Source organism: Coregonus lavaretus (genome assembly GCF_964263955.1).
Source record: "Coregonus lavaretus genome assembly, chromosome: 13".
NCBI lineage: Eukaryota > Metazoa > Chordata > Actinopteri > Salmoniformes > Salmonidae > Coregonus > Coregonus lavaretus.
Window position 1 is genome coordinate 21409536 of NC_140000.1, and position 20022 is coordinate 21429557.

Here is a 20022-nt window from a genome sequence, read left to right on the forward strand (position 1 = left end):
TACCTTAGACACAGACAGCAGGCTTGAGACTGACAATGGACAATGAGACAGACAGAATAACAGAACAGACCTTCTAGGCTTAAGTACCAGACTGACAGAATACAGACAGTCTAAAAACAGAGACATCGACTACTGTAGCTACAGACGGCCAAGAATAACCAACAACCAGCCAAACACATTCAGCTTAACATCAATTCAGGAGACAAAATGGTTCTAGTCAGCAAAACACATTATCAGCCAGCTGTGGACTGATTAATTCTATAATGATTCAATTTTTTAAAAAGTGCACATTCTTCAAAAAATCATTCTACCAAACCGCTGTTATTGAAATAATCAATGACAAGCATTCAACTACACAATCACCTACACAGTAATTCGTCTGACACTGAGTGAAGTTAATTAAATGCTGGAGGACTCAAGGTGGTGCTGAATGCATTTCATTGACTGAGGAATGAGCTCTACACTGAATCATGTACCACTGATTCCTCTAGCAGTCTAGCAGCACAGTCAATGAGGGCCAGATTGAGTATTAAAGTGCAGCAGGCCCCAGTGCTGTGCTTGTGTATTTCACGCTTTGTTAGCGCTGATGAAAGCCAGCCATCGCTCTCCCTCTCTCTTTTTCTCTCCCCCTCTCTCTCCCTCTGTTGGCTGGGTTTAGCCACACTGGCTGCCGAGGAGAGGAAAGGAGAGGAGAGGAGAGGATAGCAGAGGAGAGCGGGGCAGAGATTTAGCACAGGTCAAATGGAGCAGAACACAGGATAAATATACAGATAGAGGGGAAATAGACAGAGAGAGATGTACGTACACACACAGACAGAGACACACAGACAGACAGAGACACAGACAGACAGAGACACACAGACAGACAGAGGCTGGTGTGATTAAAAATGAATGTGAAATAATTGATTGAGACAGTGGATGGCCCCCAACGTGGCCTTACTACATTAGATAGTGGACAGTGGGAGCGCACTACTGCAAATCCTTTTGATGGGCTCTAGGGAAAGGAGAGTAGACAGTAACAGAGAGTTGTGAGTTGTAATCGTTGCCTCTGGGTGCAGCGGCAGAAGGAGAGAACGCCTCCAGTATAGACTGCTGCATTCCTCCCATTCCAGCCAGGCATTCAGAGGAGAGGAGTGGAGGAGAGTGCTAATGAAGATTAACACTGCTCTGTCTAACGCCTAGCCAGAGGGCTAACACATCCAGACACACACTGATGCACAGAGAGAAATACAGTTCACTAAACACTGTCATATATCCACAGGTGTGTGTGTGTGTGTGTGTGTGTGTGTGTGTATAGCCATCCCTCCTACCCCTGCTGTCAGTACATCTCCCCTCTCTCTCTCTCTCTCTCGCTCCCTTCTCTCTCAGTTACTGTGAGCCCTACCTGTGATCTAAGTAATGACCTACTGCACCAAAACACAGGGCAGCCGTCGTTGGAAGGCCCTGTGAAAAACTCCAGACTCCTCTCTTTTCCACCCCCGCTATTTTTAGCATCACAATAAAAAAAGCGCCTCGATATTTCCAAGCCATTTCACATTTAATGTGATTTCAGGGAACCTTTCCACAAGGAGCTGCCAACACAGACAGTCCAAGGGAAACAATAGTACAAATGGCGCTTTTTTGTGAGCCGCTTTGAATCAAGTGAAATAATAAAACCCCATGACATTTTAATTTAAATAAAGAGGGGTTTTGTTGGTTAGAGGGGAGAGTAATGTCTTCCAGAAATACATACTGCCTGGAACCAGATGCCGCTGTTACCCATTCAGTGGTTTTAAAGGGTACAGAGCTGCTACAGCCAAATGTCAGTACTGTTACAGCCAACTATCAGCGCTGTTACTGTCAGTCCATCTGGTAACAGACATATGTCAGTACTGATACAGCCAGATGTCAGAGCTGTTGCAACCACGTTAGTGCTGTTATAGACAGACGTCAGGACTTTTATGGACTTAAGATAAGTCACAGACAGGGAAACATAAAAGCATTCATTCATGAGAGAGATGAGGCAAGTGTGATATGTTTCAGACAGGTTGTAGAAAGACATGATATGTTTGAGATGATCAGTGTGTGTACCTGTAGGAGAGCTGTAAGATACGGCCACGTCTCCAGTCAGGTCTGCTGGTGGGTACTGCCCATTGAGGAAGGCAGAGAACGCCACCACAGTGGTAGACCCAACACCTGTAAAAAACAACAACACAGTTTTAGACACACAACACGCTCTCAAACACAGAAACACATGATGACTCAGCACTTTAACAAGTGTGGAAAGGACAGGAAACAGTATTCTCAACACTAACCAGACTACTCAGGCCTAAAAACATACAAAGTCACATACTCTCAGTCTCACACACGGTTACATGTTGAAACATTTCATCCAGAAGTGAAGACAGCAGGGTTAACAACTTTAACCAGACAACTCTAACACACACACACAGGGACAGAGAGAAAGGGTGCCTGTGGCACAAACCTGAGGGTGATGATTTGAGTACAGTTCTAATACCCTAACAAAGAGTCAGAGAGAGAAGGTAAATGGGGATCAAAAACAGCCTGGGAGGAAAGGCCATATTTCAGCTAATGGCTTTGGAGAGATGTCGAGCCAAGTTACACACACACGTTACACAGCCCACCATGCGTCAGGTGGTGTGGTAATGGGGCGTGACGTATGGAGCCCAGAGCAGAGCAGAGTAGGGCCGGCACAGGTGACTGAGCCAGGGGTATGTGCCAGGATTCCCCCACTACACACATATCAAGCACTCTACTCTGTATGTCGGTCTGTGTCCTGCTCTCTCTCTGTCTGTAGTGAAGGGATTTCACAGATCATCTAGCCATCTTTTCATTTTCATTGTCAATCTGTCTGTCTTTCCTTGTCTCAAACCTGCCAACCATGAAGAATTTTCAGTGGTGTAAAGTACTTAAGTAAAAATACTTTAAAGTACAATGTTTACTGTGACTTCAATACATTCCTAAAGAAAATGTATTTTTTACTCCATACATTTTCCCTGACACCCAAAAGTACTTGTTACATTTTGAATGATTAGTAGAACAGGAAAATGATCCAATTCACGCACTTATCAAGAGAACATCCCTGGTCATCCCTACTGCCTCTGATCTGTTTGACTCACTAAACACAAATGCTTTGTTTGTAAATTATGTCTGTGTGTTGGACTGTGCCTCTGGCTAAATAAAATAAACAATTGTGCCATCTGGTTTGCTTAATATAAGCAATTTGAAATGATTTATACTTTTACTTTTGATACTTAAGTTTATTTTTGCAATTAAATTAACTTTTGATACTTAAGTATATTTAGAAACCAAATACTTTTAGATTTGTACTCAAGTAGTATTTTACTGGCTGACTCACATTTACTTGAGTCATTTTCTATTAAGGAATCTTTACTTTTACTCAAGTATGACAATTGGGTACTTTTTCCACCACTGAGAATTTTACCACTTCAGCGCGGTGGCGGGACCCGTGGCCCCCACGACGACGCGCGCGACACCCACACTGCTCAAATCATAGGCAAATGCACCTTTTTTAGCCTAATAATGATGTTGGCAGAAGACTGCCTCAGTAGGAATGGTAGCTTAGTGGGTAAGAGCGTTGTGCCAGTAACCGAAAGGTCGCTGGTTCTAATCCCCGAGCCGACTAGGTGAAAAATCTGTCGATGTGCCCTTAAGCAAGGCACTTAACCCTAATTGCTCCTGTAAGTCGCTTTGGATAAGAGTGTCTGCTAAATGACTAAAATGTAAAATCATATATGATGGTAGGCTATAGACTGTTATGGGTACTTGGTAATTGGTTGCGCTTCAGTAGCTAACCAGAAATACGTTTAAATGTACAATATGGGACTCTCCCTAGGATTTTCTGACAAGGTGGTGCTGATGTAGGCCTAAGGTTGGGTAGGGGGGAGGTCTGGAGGGGGTCAGTCAACCCCTCTCAGGAAGTTGGAGCATTTTGCATTAAAAAAACTGCCATTTCCTGAAACCTAGAGTCTTAAATTATATAAAACAATGTAGCCAACACAGAAGTCTTGTGTAGGGTGTCTACCCCCTCTGCCCAGCGCTTTGGTGATGACATATCACTTCCTTATGTTATAAAATACATTTTACCAAGACAAATATGATTATTCATGTTCTGAATTGTTCAGGGGGGGTCTTTCTCTAACATATTAATAACATTACAGAAAAAAGTCAGATTTCGTAACCTAATACAGGTTTCTCGTACATTTTGTGGTCGTGGTTTTCAAAGTTGTTTCCACAGATCGCAAAAAGCAACATTTGCATGAACGAGCTGAATTAAATGTAAAAGGCTTCGAAAATAAAAGCAGAGAAACGCTTGTTTTTGTGAGAAATCTTTTTTAAAAAGAACAGGAATTCCGAATTAATATGAAAAGCATATACTAAAATATGAAAATACTATATGTCATGTCTCAAAATCCATATCCATATCACCTCTATATTTGTATGTCCTGCGGATTCGAGAAGAAAGATGTGGAACGGGAAAGTGAGCCTGTCCGGTAGCCAGTTGCCTTAATTGTTGCACAGAATCCAGGATAGATCACGCGATAAAATTTTCCTGAATTTTCACCACTTTCTTTCAGTTGATTTAATCACCCTAATTCTGGCCATCCTAGAAGTGTAAAAACGTCAATAACGTTTGAACGGATTGTGAGGGGAGGTGTGGTTTGGACCATTGGTTTTCTTATAGGATTATCTACACAATTATGTTATTTTACCCATTGGTCAAAAGATGCATTATTGATTGGACACCCTACTAAATGAAATTGAGGTGGTCTCAATGACACTTTCACATTTGTCTAGGTAAAATTTAGGGGTAATGATTATTCTAATTAATAGGTGTCTTTATGTGGATAGTCTAGTGAAAATGTAAACTGGCTTCTTCTTCATTTTGTTTGGGGAGAAAAACAATTCTGAATAATTCAATTACTGGATGCAATGTAGTAGTCTAGCTTACTGTAGGCTATTTGGAATATGAAACAACTGAACTAGGCCTATACGAGCTTGTTTCAGATCTCCATCCCTGACCTCATCCATCAAGTTAGGTCTGACTACTAGACTACCATTCATTCAACATGCCTTGTTGCCGTTGGTGAACTGACTATAATTACATCATTAATAATATGCCATTTAGCAGACGCTTTTATCCAAAGCGACTTACAGTCATGTGTGCATACATTTTTACGTATGGGTAATTAGCAGCCTACTGTTGACATACAGCGATATCAAGAGGACAGATTAAGAACTGATTAATTAACATAGGCCTACTAATCTTTAACAATCTAACATAACTTCCTGTGAAGGAAAGTATTAGCGCAATTAGGGGCGGTTTTTTAAATATCGGCGTTTCTTGATGTGAAGTTACACCCATTGATGCGCGCCATTGGTCCGTGGCTGTTTTTAATCGCATTGGGGACGACAGTTGTTGACAACTGTAGCATTGTAGCTAAGCCTAACCCTTTTCCTAAACTTAACCTCATTCTCCTAACATGCCATGCTAATTTACCTAACCTGTCACGTTAATTATCCTAACATGCCACGCTAGTTATCCTAACCTGCTATGAAAACAAATCATCTGTGTCGAAAAACCATCAGTCTCATAACACCGGAACTAACCAATGGCAGGCACCAATGAACGTTTCCTGATATCAAGGAGCACCCACATCAAGAAACGCCCCAAATTGCAGTCTGCAATTACACCATATTGGTATTTCACGCAAAACGTGTGCAGGTTGGCAGGTCGTCCGTTTCCCTCTTCTCCATCTCTCTCTCTGTTTTCTCCTCTCTCCCTGGCTCTTTCTGCTGACACTGGGGTGTATTGTGTTTCGTCCACCAACTCTAACACTGTTCTACTATATATGGAGGCAGTCAAAGGTCAGACAAGAATCCTTAACATGAGCACACACAGCACCAGAGAGGAGGAGAGACAGTGGCTGAGTAAGAAAAAAAGGATGAGACAGATTACGAGGGGGAGAGAGCGTCAAAGGTAGAAAAAGAAAGGAGTGGGAGACGAGCCAGAGAAACCAAAAAGGGCAAGCACTTTCTCTGCGCTCCGTCAGAAGCTCTGACAGCGTGACGAGCCCTCTCCCTCCCTCCCTCCATCACTCTCCTTTTCAAAAACGGGGGCAGACTTGCTTTTAACCCCACGACCCTGACGCCGCGAGCAAATAGTGACCAGACATTCTAAGTGTTACCACACCATTAGCGCCCAGCGTAGAACAACAATAACAACAAAGGAGCAGGTCACAAATCCCCCTCTTATCTCCTTCCCTCTCTCCTTCATTCCCCCACTCACTCCTTCCCTCAGGGCCTGAGTTAAGCAGAGGACATTTCGCTTTGACCTTAGGTGACCTTGGCCACCCACCCCGGGGAGAAGATGGGTCAAGAGAGGTCGGCAGGGTAATGCGCACCGCACACAGAGCAGAGAGGGAAAGTGTGTTGAGGGTGTTTGGGGTGCAAAGAGTGTGGGCGCCACTGAGAGAATCAGTGTGTGTGTGAGCATGTGTGAGACCGTAAAAGAGACTGTAAAAGAGAGAATGTTTGTGCATGTGTGTGAGAGAGCGTCTGTAAGAGTATTAAACGGTGTAGTGTTTTGGTGTTAGGGGTGTGTGTGGGGGCACATTATGACACTTGCAGTGACCCATTAGGGATCTCGGGTGCAGATCAGTAAGGGCGCTAAATGGTCACCTTTGACCTTTTGGGGTCACGACTTAGGTCACATCCCTGTGTAGGGTCTGTTAGAGCGATCCATCCAAAGCCTCTCTGTTGTACGTTAAAATTCTCTCCACGAAGCAGGACCATCAGATAAGACTCACTTAACAGACGTTAACAAAAAATGTTATAGCAATGTAATGCAACTACTATCATATCAGTGTAGGGGGTGAGTCTTGAGAGCTGCCCAGTTGACTGGCTTAGATTTCTACCTGGCACACTGACAGGCTTAACAATCCACCAGGTTTCCCAGGTCTGTATCATATGATGATTATGAGGTAAGGATGAAAACTAGCAGACACTGCAGCTCTCTAGGATCAAAGCTATGTGCATGCCCTTTGAGGTGTTTGCATGCATGTGTGTGTTACTGTCAGTGTGTATTTGTGTATTAATGGAATACTTGGCTCTTATCTAGAAATTCACTACTTTGTGATTTAAAATCAGACCACCAAACCTGTAAGCAGTGAGAGAGAGAGAGAGAGAGAGAGAGAGAGAGAGAGAGAGAGAGAGAGAGAGAGAGAGAGAGAGAGAGAGAGAGAGAGAGAGAGAGAGAGAGAGAGAGAGAGAGAGAGAGAGAGAGAGAGAGAGAGAGAGAGAGAGAGAGAGAGAGAGAGAGAGAGAGAGAGAGAGAGAGAGAGAGAGAACAAAGAAGGTAGTGTGGTGGACAGGACAGGGGGACTGGGTTGCCATCTGAGACGAATAAAGAGTGAAATAACAATAAAAAAATCAGAAGGCGCTGCCTCCCCCACGAACCCAGGACAGGCCAAGCTGAGCGGGGGGGATGGAGTTTCTAAACAGAGGATCCTGCAGTGGCACACACACACAGTCAAAGAATCAAAGACACATGGGCATTGGTCTGTTGGTCTGTGCCAAACTCACACACTCCAAGAATCAGAGGCTAACTGGGCAGCTCAAGCTCCCCATTCCCAAGGATAAAACACACAGACAAGACGTCAGAGGAAGGGAGTGAGTGTGAGAGAGATCTGTAGAGAGAAAGCTGAAAGGCAGAAAGTGTAGGAGATGGAGAGATAAAGGTGACAAGAGAGAGATAGAGGAGGAGAAAGAGCGAGTGGGACTCATAGAGAAAGAGAAAGATGAAGATGGAGTTTATAGATATATATCGAGAGAAACTAAAACATGTGGTATGTGTATACACTACACTATGCACTTCAACAAGGCACAGTATGGGCCAAATCAGTTAATTCAGGACAAAAATCATTAAATGAGTCAAAAGTCCCATTAAAAAGGTTTAACTGGCCCATCCATTCAGGCCCACATATGCAGTTGAAGTCAGAAGTTTACATACACCTTAGCCAAATACATTTAAACTCAGTTTTTCACAATTCCTGAAATTTATTCCAAGTAAGAATTCCCTGTCTTAGGTCAGTTAGGATCACCACTTTATTTTAAGAATGTGAAATGTCAGAATAATAGTAGAGAGAATGATTTATTTCAGCTTTTATTTCTTTCATCACATTCCCAGTAGGTCAGAAGTTTACATACACTCAATTAGTATTTGGTAGCATTGCCTTTAAATTGTTTAACTTGGGTCAAATGTTTCGGGTAGCCTTCCACAATAAGTTGGGTGAATTTGGGCCCGTTCCTCCTGATAGAGCAGGTGTAACTGAGTCAGGTTTGTAGGCCTCCTTGCTCGCACATGCTTTTTCAGTTCTGCCCACAAATGTTCTATAGGATTGAGGTCCGGGCTTTGTGATGGCCACTCCAATACCTTGACTTTGTTGTCCTTAAGCCATTTTGCCACAACTTTGGAAGTATGCTTGGGGTCATTGTCTATTTGGAAGACCCATTTGCGTCCAAGCTTTAACTTCCTGACTGATGTCTTGAGATGTTGCTTCAATATATCCACATCATTGTCCTTCCTCGTGATGCCATCTATTTTGTGAAGTGCACCAGTCCCTCCTGCAGCAAAGCACCCCGACAGCATGATGCTGCCACCCCTGTGCTTCACGGTTGGGATGGTGTTCTTCGGCTTGCAAGCATTCCCCTTTTTCCTCCAAACATAACGATGGTCATTATGGCCAAGCAGTTCTATTTTTGTTTCATCAGACCAGAGGACATTTCTCCAAAAAGTACGATCTTTGTCCCCATGTGCAGTTGCAAACCGTAGTCTGGCTTTTTTATGGCGGTTTTGGAGCAGTGGCTTCTTCCTTGCTGAGCGGCCTTTCAGGTTATGTCAATATAGGACTCGTTTTACTGTGGATATAGATACTTTTGTACCCGTTTCCTCCAGCATCTTCACAAGGTCCTTTGCTGTTGTTCTGGGATGGATTTGCACTTTTTGCACCAAAATACGTTCATCTCTACGAGACAGAACGCGTTTCCTTCCTGAGCGGTATGACGGCTGCTTGGTCCCATGGTGTTTATACTTGCGTACTATTGTTTGTACAGATGAACGTGGTACCTTCAGGCATTTGGAAATAGCTCCCAAGGATGAACCAGACTTGTGGAGGTCTACAATTATTTTTCTTGGCTGATTTCTTTTGATTTTCCCATGATGTCAAGCAAAGAGGGACTGAGTTTGAAGGTAGGCCTTGAAATACATCCACAGATACACCTCCAATTGACTAAAATGACATCAATTAGCCTATCAGAAGCTTCTAAAGCCATGACATCATTTTCTGGAATTTTCCAAGCTGTTTAAAGGCACAGTCAACTTAGTGTATGTAAACGTCTGATCCACTGGAATTGTGATACAGTGAATTATAAGTGAAATAATCTGTCTGTAAACAATTGTTGGAAAAATTACTTGTGTCATGCACAAAGTAGATGTCCTAACCGACTTGCCAAAACTATAGTTTGTAAGCAAGAAATGTGTGGAGTGGTTGAAAAACGAGTTTTAATGACTCTAACCTAAGTGTATGTAAACTTCCAACTTCAACTGTACATCTAGGTGGTCCTGGAAATCCAATGCCAAACTTTTCTATCCTGGGCCAAACGTCCATGGTGGGGTCAGGTAGGGGTAGGATGGGGTAGAGGCGTGTGTGTTTCTGTGTGTAGTTAGGGGCCTGGGTTTCACAGCAGAGGGCTGCTGATAGACTGGTGGAGAGCAGCGTCAGGTTTCTGTGTGTGGGAGACAAAGAGCGTGGCATAAACACTCCGAGTCATCGCTGGTTCACCGTGTGTGTGTTTAATCTGCTGTGTTGTGATGACTGCCATGGTTACGTATCCATCATCTAACTAATCTTTTAGCTGTCATGACTTACATCTATCTTAATGGTGAGGGCAACATTTGCTTCAAAATGTGGTTCTATAATCTCTAAACACCTCTACTAAACTATAGTAGGCTAGTGGAAAAATGCATCCCAACTAGGCAGACACCCAGGACTAAACACTCTTAGGGCTAGCAGACTTTTCTTCAAATGTTCCTACATCACATGGAGCTTTTGAAAAGCTGGAACAAGTACTTCCGTCTCTTTGCACTGCTCTCAGACACTGTGATAAAACTGATAACATGAAACTGGGTTCCTAGGAATTGGGACGGTTGCGGTAGCAGACTGTTCTGTTTGCTTTGGGTGAGAGTTTACCGTGTTTGCTTGACCGTGTCAAGGTGACCATGTACCTCCGTTTCATTCATTCAGATTATAGAACCTTTCATCTGTCTGCTACTGATAATGTCTGAGCCCACAGAGGAAAGCACACATTCTTTCTTTCTTTCATTCCTTCTCCCTCTCTTTTCCTCTCTATAAAGATAAGGAGGTGAGAGAGAGAGAGCAAGAGCGCCTTACCCAGAGGCTCCAACAGAAACTGCTCCTGGGTGACAGCCAGTGGAGGCTGAACACACACGGTCAGTTTAGGACCCTGCAACGCACAGCGACTCTTCACCTTGATCTGAGAGAGATGGAGAGGGAGGAGAGAAGGAGAAACAAAGAGGAGGAAGACATTTAGACATTTCAGATTTCATTTCTCAAGCTGCAGCTAAAATAGTTAGACTGAGTGAGTCAAATAAAATCAGCCTTGATGTCTGCGTCTTGATGAAGTCATCAAGTGTGCGACACATACCTTCACTGTGACTGAGGGGACGGGTAGACCATCAATGTCCGGGATGAGTGCTTGCTGTAGAGATAGAGGTAAGGTCAGGATATACCAGTCTGTATGTACATGTGTTGCCTTCAATGTGTGTGTCTATGTGTGTTTTTGGTTTGACTATCCTTGTGGGGACCAGAAGTCCTCACAAGGATCGTAAAACAAGGAAAGCTGGGACAAGTGGGGACATTTTGCCGGTCCCCACAAGGAAAAGGGCTATTTTAGGCTTAGGGATAAGGTTACAATTAGGGTTAGGGGTTAGGTTTAGAGTTAGGTTGTGCTTCTACATCTGCATTGCTTGCTTTTTTGAGTTTTAAGATGGGTTTCTGTATAAGCACTTTGTGACATCTGCTGATGTAAAAAGGCTTATAAATACATTTGATTTGAAGGGTTAGGGAAAATAGAATGCCGAGTGGGGATCAATTGTTTGGTCCCCACAAGGATAGTAAAACAAACATGTGTGTCCATTTCAGTGTGCGTGTGTGTGTGTGTGTTCACCGATGTGCTGTCCATGTTAGTGGAGACTGTGGCTGTAACAGTCAGATCCTCATCTGTCTCTACTACAGGAAGGATATCTACGACAGAGACGAGAGAGAGTCAGGAAATAACCTGCAATACACAAATACACACAAAGACTGTTCACGGTGTGTGTGTCTGTGTGTGTGGTGCGTGCATGCATGCGTGTGTGTGCATGTGTGTGTGCGTCCTACCAGCCTGGGTCCTGGTGGCCTGTCTGATGACTCTCTGCAGACTCTTCATCTCAGTGTCGATTTGGGAGTAGTCCTGTTCGCGGGCTTCCACCTTGGGCGTGGAGAAGAAGGAGGGGTCTGTGCCCATGTAGGAGCACTGCAGGTGGCCCTCACTGCTCAGGGTCACCACCACACCCTTCAGGTCCCTATGAGGGGGGTTGAAACATCTGCCTCGTCAGAAACAGAAAAACTGCTATATGATTTGTGTGAGGAAAACAGTTTCATATCAGCTTTGCAGCAGCCATCATTCAGAGACAGAGAAGATAGAACAAGAGAATGACAGAGACAGAAAAAAACTAGTTAGGAGATGTGATGCAGTGTGTGTGTGTGTGTGTGTGGGGGGGGGGGGGGGTTGCAGATAACTGGTTGCAGATGTGTTGTGGTGCTAGGGCAGTGAGGCAGTAACACACACACACACAGGGGATTTCCAGCCCAGAGGAGTAGTAGGTTCCACACCTGCAGGAGAGGCCGACTGAGGGGGCATAAACCCCCCTTTTACTGCTGCAGGGGCACATTCACAACCACCCCCTCTCCCCTCCAAACAACCAGCACTCCCCCATTTCTAAAGCCCCCCATATGTAGCAGCAGCCCTGCCGCCACAGGGGAGGGATTGACCTACCCAAGCTACCCACTCAGCCATCGTGCCGGGTGTAGCACGAAGCTAGCTAGCTAGCCGTTCTTCAAACAAAGTCAACACAGTGGCCATTGCTAGCTACCCAACACGACAGCTAACTGTACGGTAGTAGCTAAATACAATATACTTGTCCTAGCTAGCCAACGTCTAAACATTGCTGCGTCATGAAAGGAACTTGACACAGACACGAATGATCTGTTTAGTGTGTTATCACATTATTGGTGGTTTGTTGTGACCAAGTGTTGGTGCTAAACGGTGTGTTATTGTTATTGGATGCTAGCTTGCTAGTTAGCTATGGTGTCATAGTTGGCTAGCTGAATAAAGTGGGTTGAGTCTATTCCTTTAAACATTGAACCGCTGTGGTTCACAACAATTCTGATTTCTAAAGGCGGAAGTTGGGAGAGTTTTTGTTCGGGTGGTTCAGTGAAACAATTTTAGTTTCTGAGGTAGACGTTTTTGGTGAGGGAGGCCCTGCTCTCTCCGCTCCCAGATGCTTAGCTCATTTCATTCCGATCTCCTCTGCATTTTTGTAGCCATTTGCTACAGCCTGTCAACTATGTCTCTGCCTATCCCTGTTCTCTCCTCTCTGCACAGGCTACACAAACGCACCACACCGCGTGGCTGCTGCCTCTCTAACCTGGTGGTCCCTGCACGCACCACCCACGTGGAGTTCCAGGTCGCAGGCAGCCTCTGGAACTGCCGTTCTGCTGCCAACAAAGCTGACTTCATCCCAGCCTATGCCAACCTCCAGTCCCTCGACTTCCTGGCGCTGACGGAAACATGGATCACCACTGAAAACACTGCTACTCCTACTGCTCTCTCCTCGTCTGACCATGTGTTCTCGCATACCCCGAGAGCATCTGGTCAGAGGGGTGGTGGTACAGGAATCCTCATCTCTCCCAAGTGGACATTCTCAATTTTTCCCCTAACCCATCTGTCTATCTCCTCATTTGAATTCCATGCTGTCACAGTCACTAGCCCATTTAAGCTTAATATCCTTGTCATCTATCGCCCTCCAGGTTCCCTTGGAGAGTTCATCAATGAGCTTGACGCCTTGATAAGTTCCTTCCCTGAGGATGGCTCACCCCTCACAGTTTTGGGGGATTTCAACCTCCCTATGTCCACATTTGACTCATTTCTCTCTGCCTCCTTCTTTCCACTCCTCTCCTCTTTTGACCTCACCCTCTCACCGTCCCCCCCTACTCACAAGGCAGGCAATACGCTTGACCTCATCTTCACTAGATGCTGCTCCTCTACTAATCTCACTGCAACTCCCCTCCATGTCTCTGACCACTACTTTGTTTCCTTTTCTCTCTCGCTCTCCTCCCACACTACTCACTCTGCCCCTACACAGATGGTAATGCGCCGCCGCAACCTTCGCTCTCTCTCTCCCACTACTCTCTCCTCTTCCATCCTATCATCTCTTCCCTCTGCTCAATCCTTCTCCCTCCAATCTCCTGATTCTGCCTCCTCAACCCTCCTTTCCTCCCTTTCTGCATCCTTTGACTCTCTGTGTCCCCTATCCTCCCGGCCGGCTCGGTCCTCCCCTCCAGCTCCGTGGCTTGATGACTCATTGCGAGCTCACAGAACAGAGCTCCGGGCAGCGGAGCGGAAATGGAAGAAAACTAAACTCCCTGCCGACCTGGCATCTTTTCACTCCCTCCTCTCTACATTTTCTTCATCTGTTTCTGCTGCTAAGGCCACCTTCTACCACTCTAAATTCCAAGCATCTGCCTCTAACCCTAGGAAGCTCTTTGCCACATTTTCCTCCCTCCTGAATCCTCCCCACCCCCCCCCCTCCTCTCTCTCTGTAGATGACTTCGTCAACCACTTTGAAAAGAAGGTTGACGACATCCGATCCTCGTTTGTTAAGTCTAATGACACTGCTGGTCCTGCTCACACTGCCCTACCCTATGCTTTGACTTCTTTCTCCCCTCTCTCTCCAGATAAAATCCTGCGACTTGTGACTGCAGGCCGCCCAACAACCTGCCCGCTTGACCCCATCCCCTCCTCCCTTCTCCAGACCATCTCCGGTGACCTTCTCCCCTACCTCACCTCGCTGATCAACTCATCCTTGACCGCTGGCCATGTCCCTTCCGTCTTCAAGAGAGCGAGAGTTGCTCCCCTTCTCAAAAAACCAACACTCGACCCCACTGATGTCAACAACTACAGACCAGTATCCCTTCTTTCTTTTCTTTCCAAAACTATTGAGCGTGCCGTCTTTAGCCAACTCTCTTGCTATCTCTCTCAGAACGACCTTCTTGATCCAAACCAATCAGGTTTCAGGACTGGTCATTCAACTGAGACTGCTCTTCTCTGTGTCACTGAGACTCTCCGCACTGCTAAAGCTAACTCTCTCTCCTCTGCTCTTGTCCTTCTAGATCTGTCTGCTGCCTTTGATACTGTGAACCATCAGATCCTCCTCTCCACCCTCTCCGAGCTGGGCATCTCCGGCGCGGCTCACTCCTGGATTGCGTCCTACCTGACCGGTCGCTCCTACCAAGTGGCGTGGCGAGAAGCTGTCTCCGCACCACGTGCTCAGTTCTAGGCCCTCTCCTTTTCTCCCTATACACCAAGTCACTTGGCTCTGTCATATCCTCACATGGCCTCTCCTATCATTGCTACGCTGACGATACACAACTAATCTTCTCCTTTCCCCCTTCTGATAACCAGGTGGCGAATCGCATCTCTGCATGTCTGGCAGACATATCAGTATGGATGACGGATCACCACCTCAAGCTGAACCCTGGCAAGACGGAGCTGCTCTTCCTCCCGGGGAAGGACTGCCCGTTCCATGATCTCGCCATCACGGTTGACAACTCCGCTGTGTCCTCCTCCCAGAGTGCGAAGAGCCTAGGCGTGACCCTGGACAACACCCTGTCGTTCTCCGCCAACATCAAGGCGGTGACCCGCTCCTGCAGGTTCATGCTCTACAACATTCGGAGAGTACGACCCTGCCTTACACAGGAAGCGGCACAGGTCCTAATCCAGGCACTTGTCATCTCCCGTCTGGACTACTGCAACTCGCTGTTGGCTGGCCTCCCTGCCTGTGCCATTAAACCCCTACAACTCATCCAGAATGCCGCAGCCCGTCTGGTGTTCAACCTTCCCAAGTTCTCTCACGTCACCCCCCTCCTCCGCACACTCCACTGGCTTCCAGTTGAAGCTCGCATCCGCTACAAGACCATGGTGCTTGCCTATGGAGCAGTGAGGGGAACGGCACCTCTGTACCTTCAGGCTCTGATCAGTCCCTACACCCAAACGAGGGCATTGCGTTCATCCACCTCTGGCCTGCTGGCTCCCCTTCCTCTGCGGAAGCATAGCTCCCGCTCAGCCCAGTCAAAACTGTTCGCTGCTCTGGCACCCCAATGGTGGAACAAGCTCCCTCACGACGCCAGGACAGCGGAGTCACTCACCACCTTCCGGAGACATTTGAAACCCCACCTCTTTAAGGAATACCTGGGATAGGATAAAGTGTTCCTTCTAACCCCCCCCCCCCCCCCCAAATTGTAAAGTGGTTATCCCACTGGCTATAGGGTGAACGCACCAATTTGCGAGTCGCTCTGGCTAAGAGCGTCTGCTAAATGACGTTAATGTGCCCTTGAGCAAGGCACTTAACCCTAATTGCTCCTGTAAGTCGCTCTGGATAAGAGCGTCTGCTAAATGACTAAAATGTAAATGTAAATGTATAAAATGTTATCACTATATCACTATTCTATCAAAGTCAAGCATTTTCTCTAATTGTGTTCCTGTGTGTGTGTTTCTTTCCCATCAGGTCTAAAGCCTTCTGTTTCCCTTTTGTCCACATGCAAGGTATTTTTCATTGTTATTCAATCATTATTCAAACCAGAAAGTCTCAATGGGATAAGTTATTTGACCCCCACCCCAGGGAGACCTACAGTGGGTTCCTTGAGAAAGATGAGTAATAATAACTGTATAAAATAAATAACTCAAATACTGAGCTATATTGTATTCACATTTTTTTGGGGAAATTCTATTTTATAGTAATACAAGTGCTCAGCGAAAGAGATTTTGTTTAACAAGTAATATTTTTTTCCCTCATAAAAATGTAGGAGTCAAAATACTTGACACTCCTAAAGATTCTTATAAATAAAGTAGTCAAAAGTTTAGTATTTGGTCCCATATTCCTAGCACGCAATGACTACATCAATGTTGTGACTCTACAAACTTGTTGGATGAATTTGCAGTTTGTTTTGGTTGTGTTTCAGATTATTTTCTGCCCAATAGAAATTAATGGTAAATAATGTATTGTGTCCTTTTGGAAACACTTTTATTGTATACTGAACTAAAATATAAACGCAACATGTAAAGTGTTGGTCCCATGTTTCATGAGCTGAAATATATGATCACAGAAATGTTCCATATGCACAAAAAGCTTATTTCTCCCTGTTAGTCAGCATTTCTAATTTGCCAAGAAAATCCATCAACCTGACAGGTATGGCATATCAAGAAGCTGATTAAACAGCATGATCATTTCATAGGTGCAACTTGTGTTGGGGACAATAAAAGGCTACTCTAAAATGTGCAGTTTTGTCACACAACACAATGCCACAGATGTCTCAGGTTGAGGGAGCGTGCAATTGGCATGCTGACTGCAGGAATGTCCACCAGAGCTGTTGCCAGAGAATTGAATGCTCATTTCTCTACCATATGCCACCTCCAATGTCGTTTTAGAGAATTTGTCAGCACATCCAACCGGCCTCACAACTGCAGACCACGTGTATGGCGTCGTGTCGGCGAGCGGTTTGCTGATGTCAACATTGTGAACAGAGTGCCCCATGGTGGCGGTGGGGTGTGGTCAGGCATAAGCTACGAACAACAAACACAATTGCATTTTATCGATTGGCAATTTCAATGCACAGAAATACCGTGACGAGCTCCTGAGGTCCATTGTGAGGCCCATTTATTTTAAGGTAGCTGTTGCGTCTATATTTTTGTTCAGTATAAATAGGAGTAGAATAGGTTCCTAAACAGTTCTACATTAAATTTGGACGCTACCATGATTAAGGATTATCCTGAATGAATCGGGAATTATGATGAGTGAGAAAGTTAGAGGGTCAAAGATCATACCCCCAAGACATGCTAATCTCTCACCATTACCAATAACAGGGGAGGTTAGCATGTCTTTTGGGTGTGATCTTTGACCTGTAACTTTCTCACTCATCATTAGTCAGGATTATCTGGAATCATGGTAACATCCACATTAATTTAAAAGTGTTTAGAAACATTATATTCCTATTTATAATAAGTGACTCCAAAATGTAGGGCTGTCCCCGAAAAAAAAATTACTTGGTCGACCGAGAGTCGTCCTGTTCTTTTGACCAATCGACTGGTCGTAATGTTTTTATCCCTAATTTGTTTACGAAAAACATTCCCTATTCCCTCAACCCTTGCTCTCTTTACGTGAAATATGTAAGCGTCGCATGCATGTGACCAATAGGGCCTGACCTACAGCCTATCATATTCAAAACAATAAATTGGTTATAACAAACTCCGAACACAGTAATGTTGACAGCAAAATGGATGTGGAGGATGCGAAAAAGAAACTCGAAACGGGCAAATGTTTACTGGTTGCTCAGGAGGGAAAGGGGAAGTCAGATCTGAGGAAGACATTTGACTTAGTTCTGTAAACTACTGGAGATCAAGAAAAAGGAAGGTATAGGAGCAAACGTTGCGTGAGTATTATGTGTGCCAAACAGTTTCTGTTAGATTACAATTAAATTTTTTCTGACCATTTGGAACAGTGTAAACAATGAATAAATAAGTGTACCAGAGAGTCTGTTCTAACGAAAAACAAATATAAAGCCTTTATTACAGCAGACTAAAAACAGTTGCATGCATTCATGAATTGCGGTTCATTTTAATATTTAGGCAAATTATTCAAAGCTCCCTTTGTTATTTAATTTTTAAACTAAAATGCTTGATTGCATTTCAAAGCATGAATGCCTCGTATGCTGTGTGATGGCATGAACGAATGAATGTTATATATATATATATATATATATATATATATATATATATATATATATAAGTGACTCCTACATTTTGGAGTCACTTATTATAAATAGGAATAGAATATGTTTCTAAACACTTAAATTAATGTGGATGCTACCATGATTACAGATAATCCTAACTAATGATATATATATATACAGTGGGGAAAAAAAGTATTTAGTCAGCCACCAATTGTGCAAGTTGTCCCACTTAAAAAGATGAGAGAGGCCTGTCATTTTCATTATAGGTACACGTCAACTATGACAGACAAAATGAGAAAAAGAAATCCAGAAAATCACATTGTAGAATTTTTAATGAATTTATTTGCAAGTTATGGTGGAAAATAAGTATTTGGTCAATAAAAAAAGTTTCTCAATACTTTGTTATATACCCTTTGTGGCAATGACACAGGTCAAACATTTTCTGTAAGTCTTCACAAGGTTTTCACACACTGTTGCTGGTATTTTGGCCCATTCCTCCATGCAGATCTCCTCTAGAGCAGTGATGTTTTGGGGCTGTCGCTGGGCAACACGGACTTTCAACTCCCTCCAAAGATTTTCTATGGGGTTGAGATCTGGAGACTGGCTAGGCCACTCCAGGACCTTGAAATGCTTTTTACGAAGCCACTCCTTCATTGCCCGGGCGGTGTGTTTGGGATCATTGTCATGCTGAAAGACCCAGCCACATTTCATCTTCAATGCCCTTGCTGATGGAAGGAGGTTTTCACTCAAAATCTCACGATATATGGCCCCATTCATTCTTTCCTTTACACTGATCAGTCGTCCTGGTCCCTTTGCAGAAAAACAGCCCCAAAGCATGATGTTTCCACCCCCATGCTTCACAGTAGGTATGGTGTTCTTTGGATGCAACTCAGCATTATTTGTCCTCCAAACACGATGAGTTGAGTTTTTACCAAAATGTTCTATTTTGGTTTCATCTGACCATATGACATTCTCCCAATCCTCTTCTAGATCATCCAAATGCACTCTAGCAAATTTCAGACGGGCCTGGACATGTACTGGCTTAAGCAGGGGTACACGTCTCGCACTGCAGGATTTGAGTCCCTGGCGGCGTAGTGTGTTACTGATGGTAGGCTTTGTTACTTTGGTCCCAGCTCTCTGCAGGTCATTCACTAGGTCCCCCCGTGTGGTTCTGGGATTTCTGCTCACCGTTCTTGTGATCATTTTGACCCCACGGGGTGAGATCTTGCGTGGAGCCCCAGATCGAGGGAGATTATCAGTGGTCTTGTATGTCTTCCATTTCCTAATAATTGCTCCCACAGTTGATTTCTTCAAACCAAGCTGCTTACCTATTGCAGATTCAGTCTTCCCAGCCTGGTGCAGGTCTACAATTTTGTTTCTGGTGTCCTTTGACAGCTCTTTGGCCTTGGCCATAGTGGAGTTTGGAGTGTGACTGTTTGAGGTTGTGGACAGGTGTCTTTTATACTGATAACAAGTTCAAACAGGTGCCATTAATACAGGTAACGAGTGGAGGACAGAGGAGCCTCTTAAAGAAGAATTTACAGGTCTGTGAGAGCCAGAAATCTTGCTTGTTTGTAGGTGACCAAATACTTATTTTCCACCATAATTTGCAAATAAATTCATAAAAAATCCTACAATGTGATGTTCTGGATTTTTTCTCTCTCAATTTGTCTGTCATAGTTGACGTGTACCTATGATGAAAATTACAGGCCTCTCTCATCTTTTTAAGTGGGAGAACTTGCACAATTGGTGGCTGACTAAATACTTTTTTTCCCCACTGTATATATTTGTTTTACAAAATTTATTTTACCCCCATTTTCTCCCCAATTTTGTGATATCCAATTGCTATCCAATTACGATCTTGTCTCATCGC

The 20022-nt window shown here is 44.4% G+C and overlaps 1 protein-coding gene across 1 annotated transcript in view; it reads right to left on the reverse strand.

Annotated features, from left to right (window-relative positions):
• LOC311140352 (protein PTHB1-like) overlaps positions 1–20022 on the reverse strand; it is a gene marked incomplete at its 3' end in the record, with an annotated part of 154458 nt that overhangs the window by 115959 nt on the left and 18477 nt on the right. Inside the window, exons 8-12 of the mRNA XM_084175375.1 lie at positions 11481–11665; positions 11269–11345; positions 10747–10800; positions 10473–10575; positions 2071–2175 (exon numbers count right to left, since the gene is read on the reverse strand). Coding sequence (XP_084031501.1) covers positions 2071–2175; positions 10473–10575; positions 10747–10800; positions 11269–11345; positions 11481–11665 — 524 coding nt within the window. The remainder of the gene's footprint in view (positions 1–2070; positions 2176–10472; positions 10576–10746; positions 10801–11268; positions 11346–11480; positions 11666–20022) is intronic.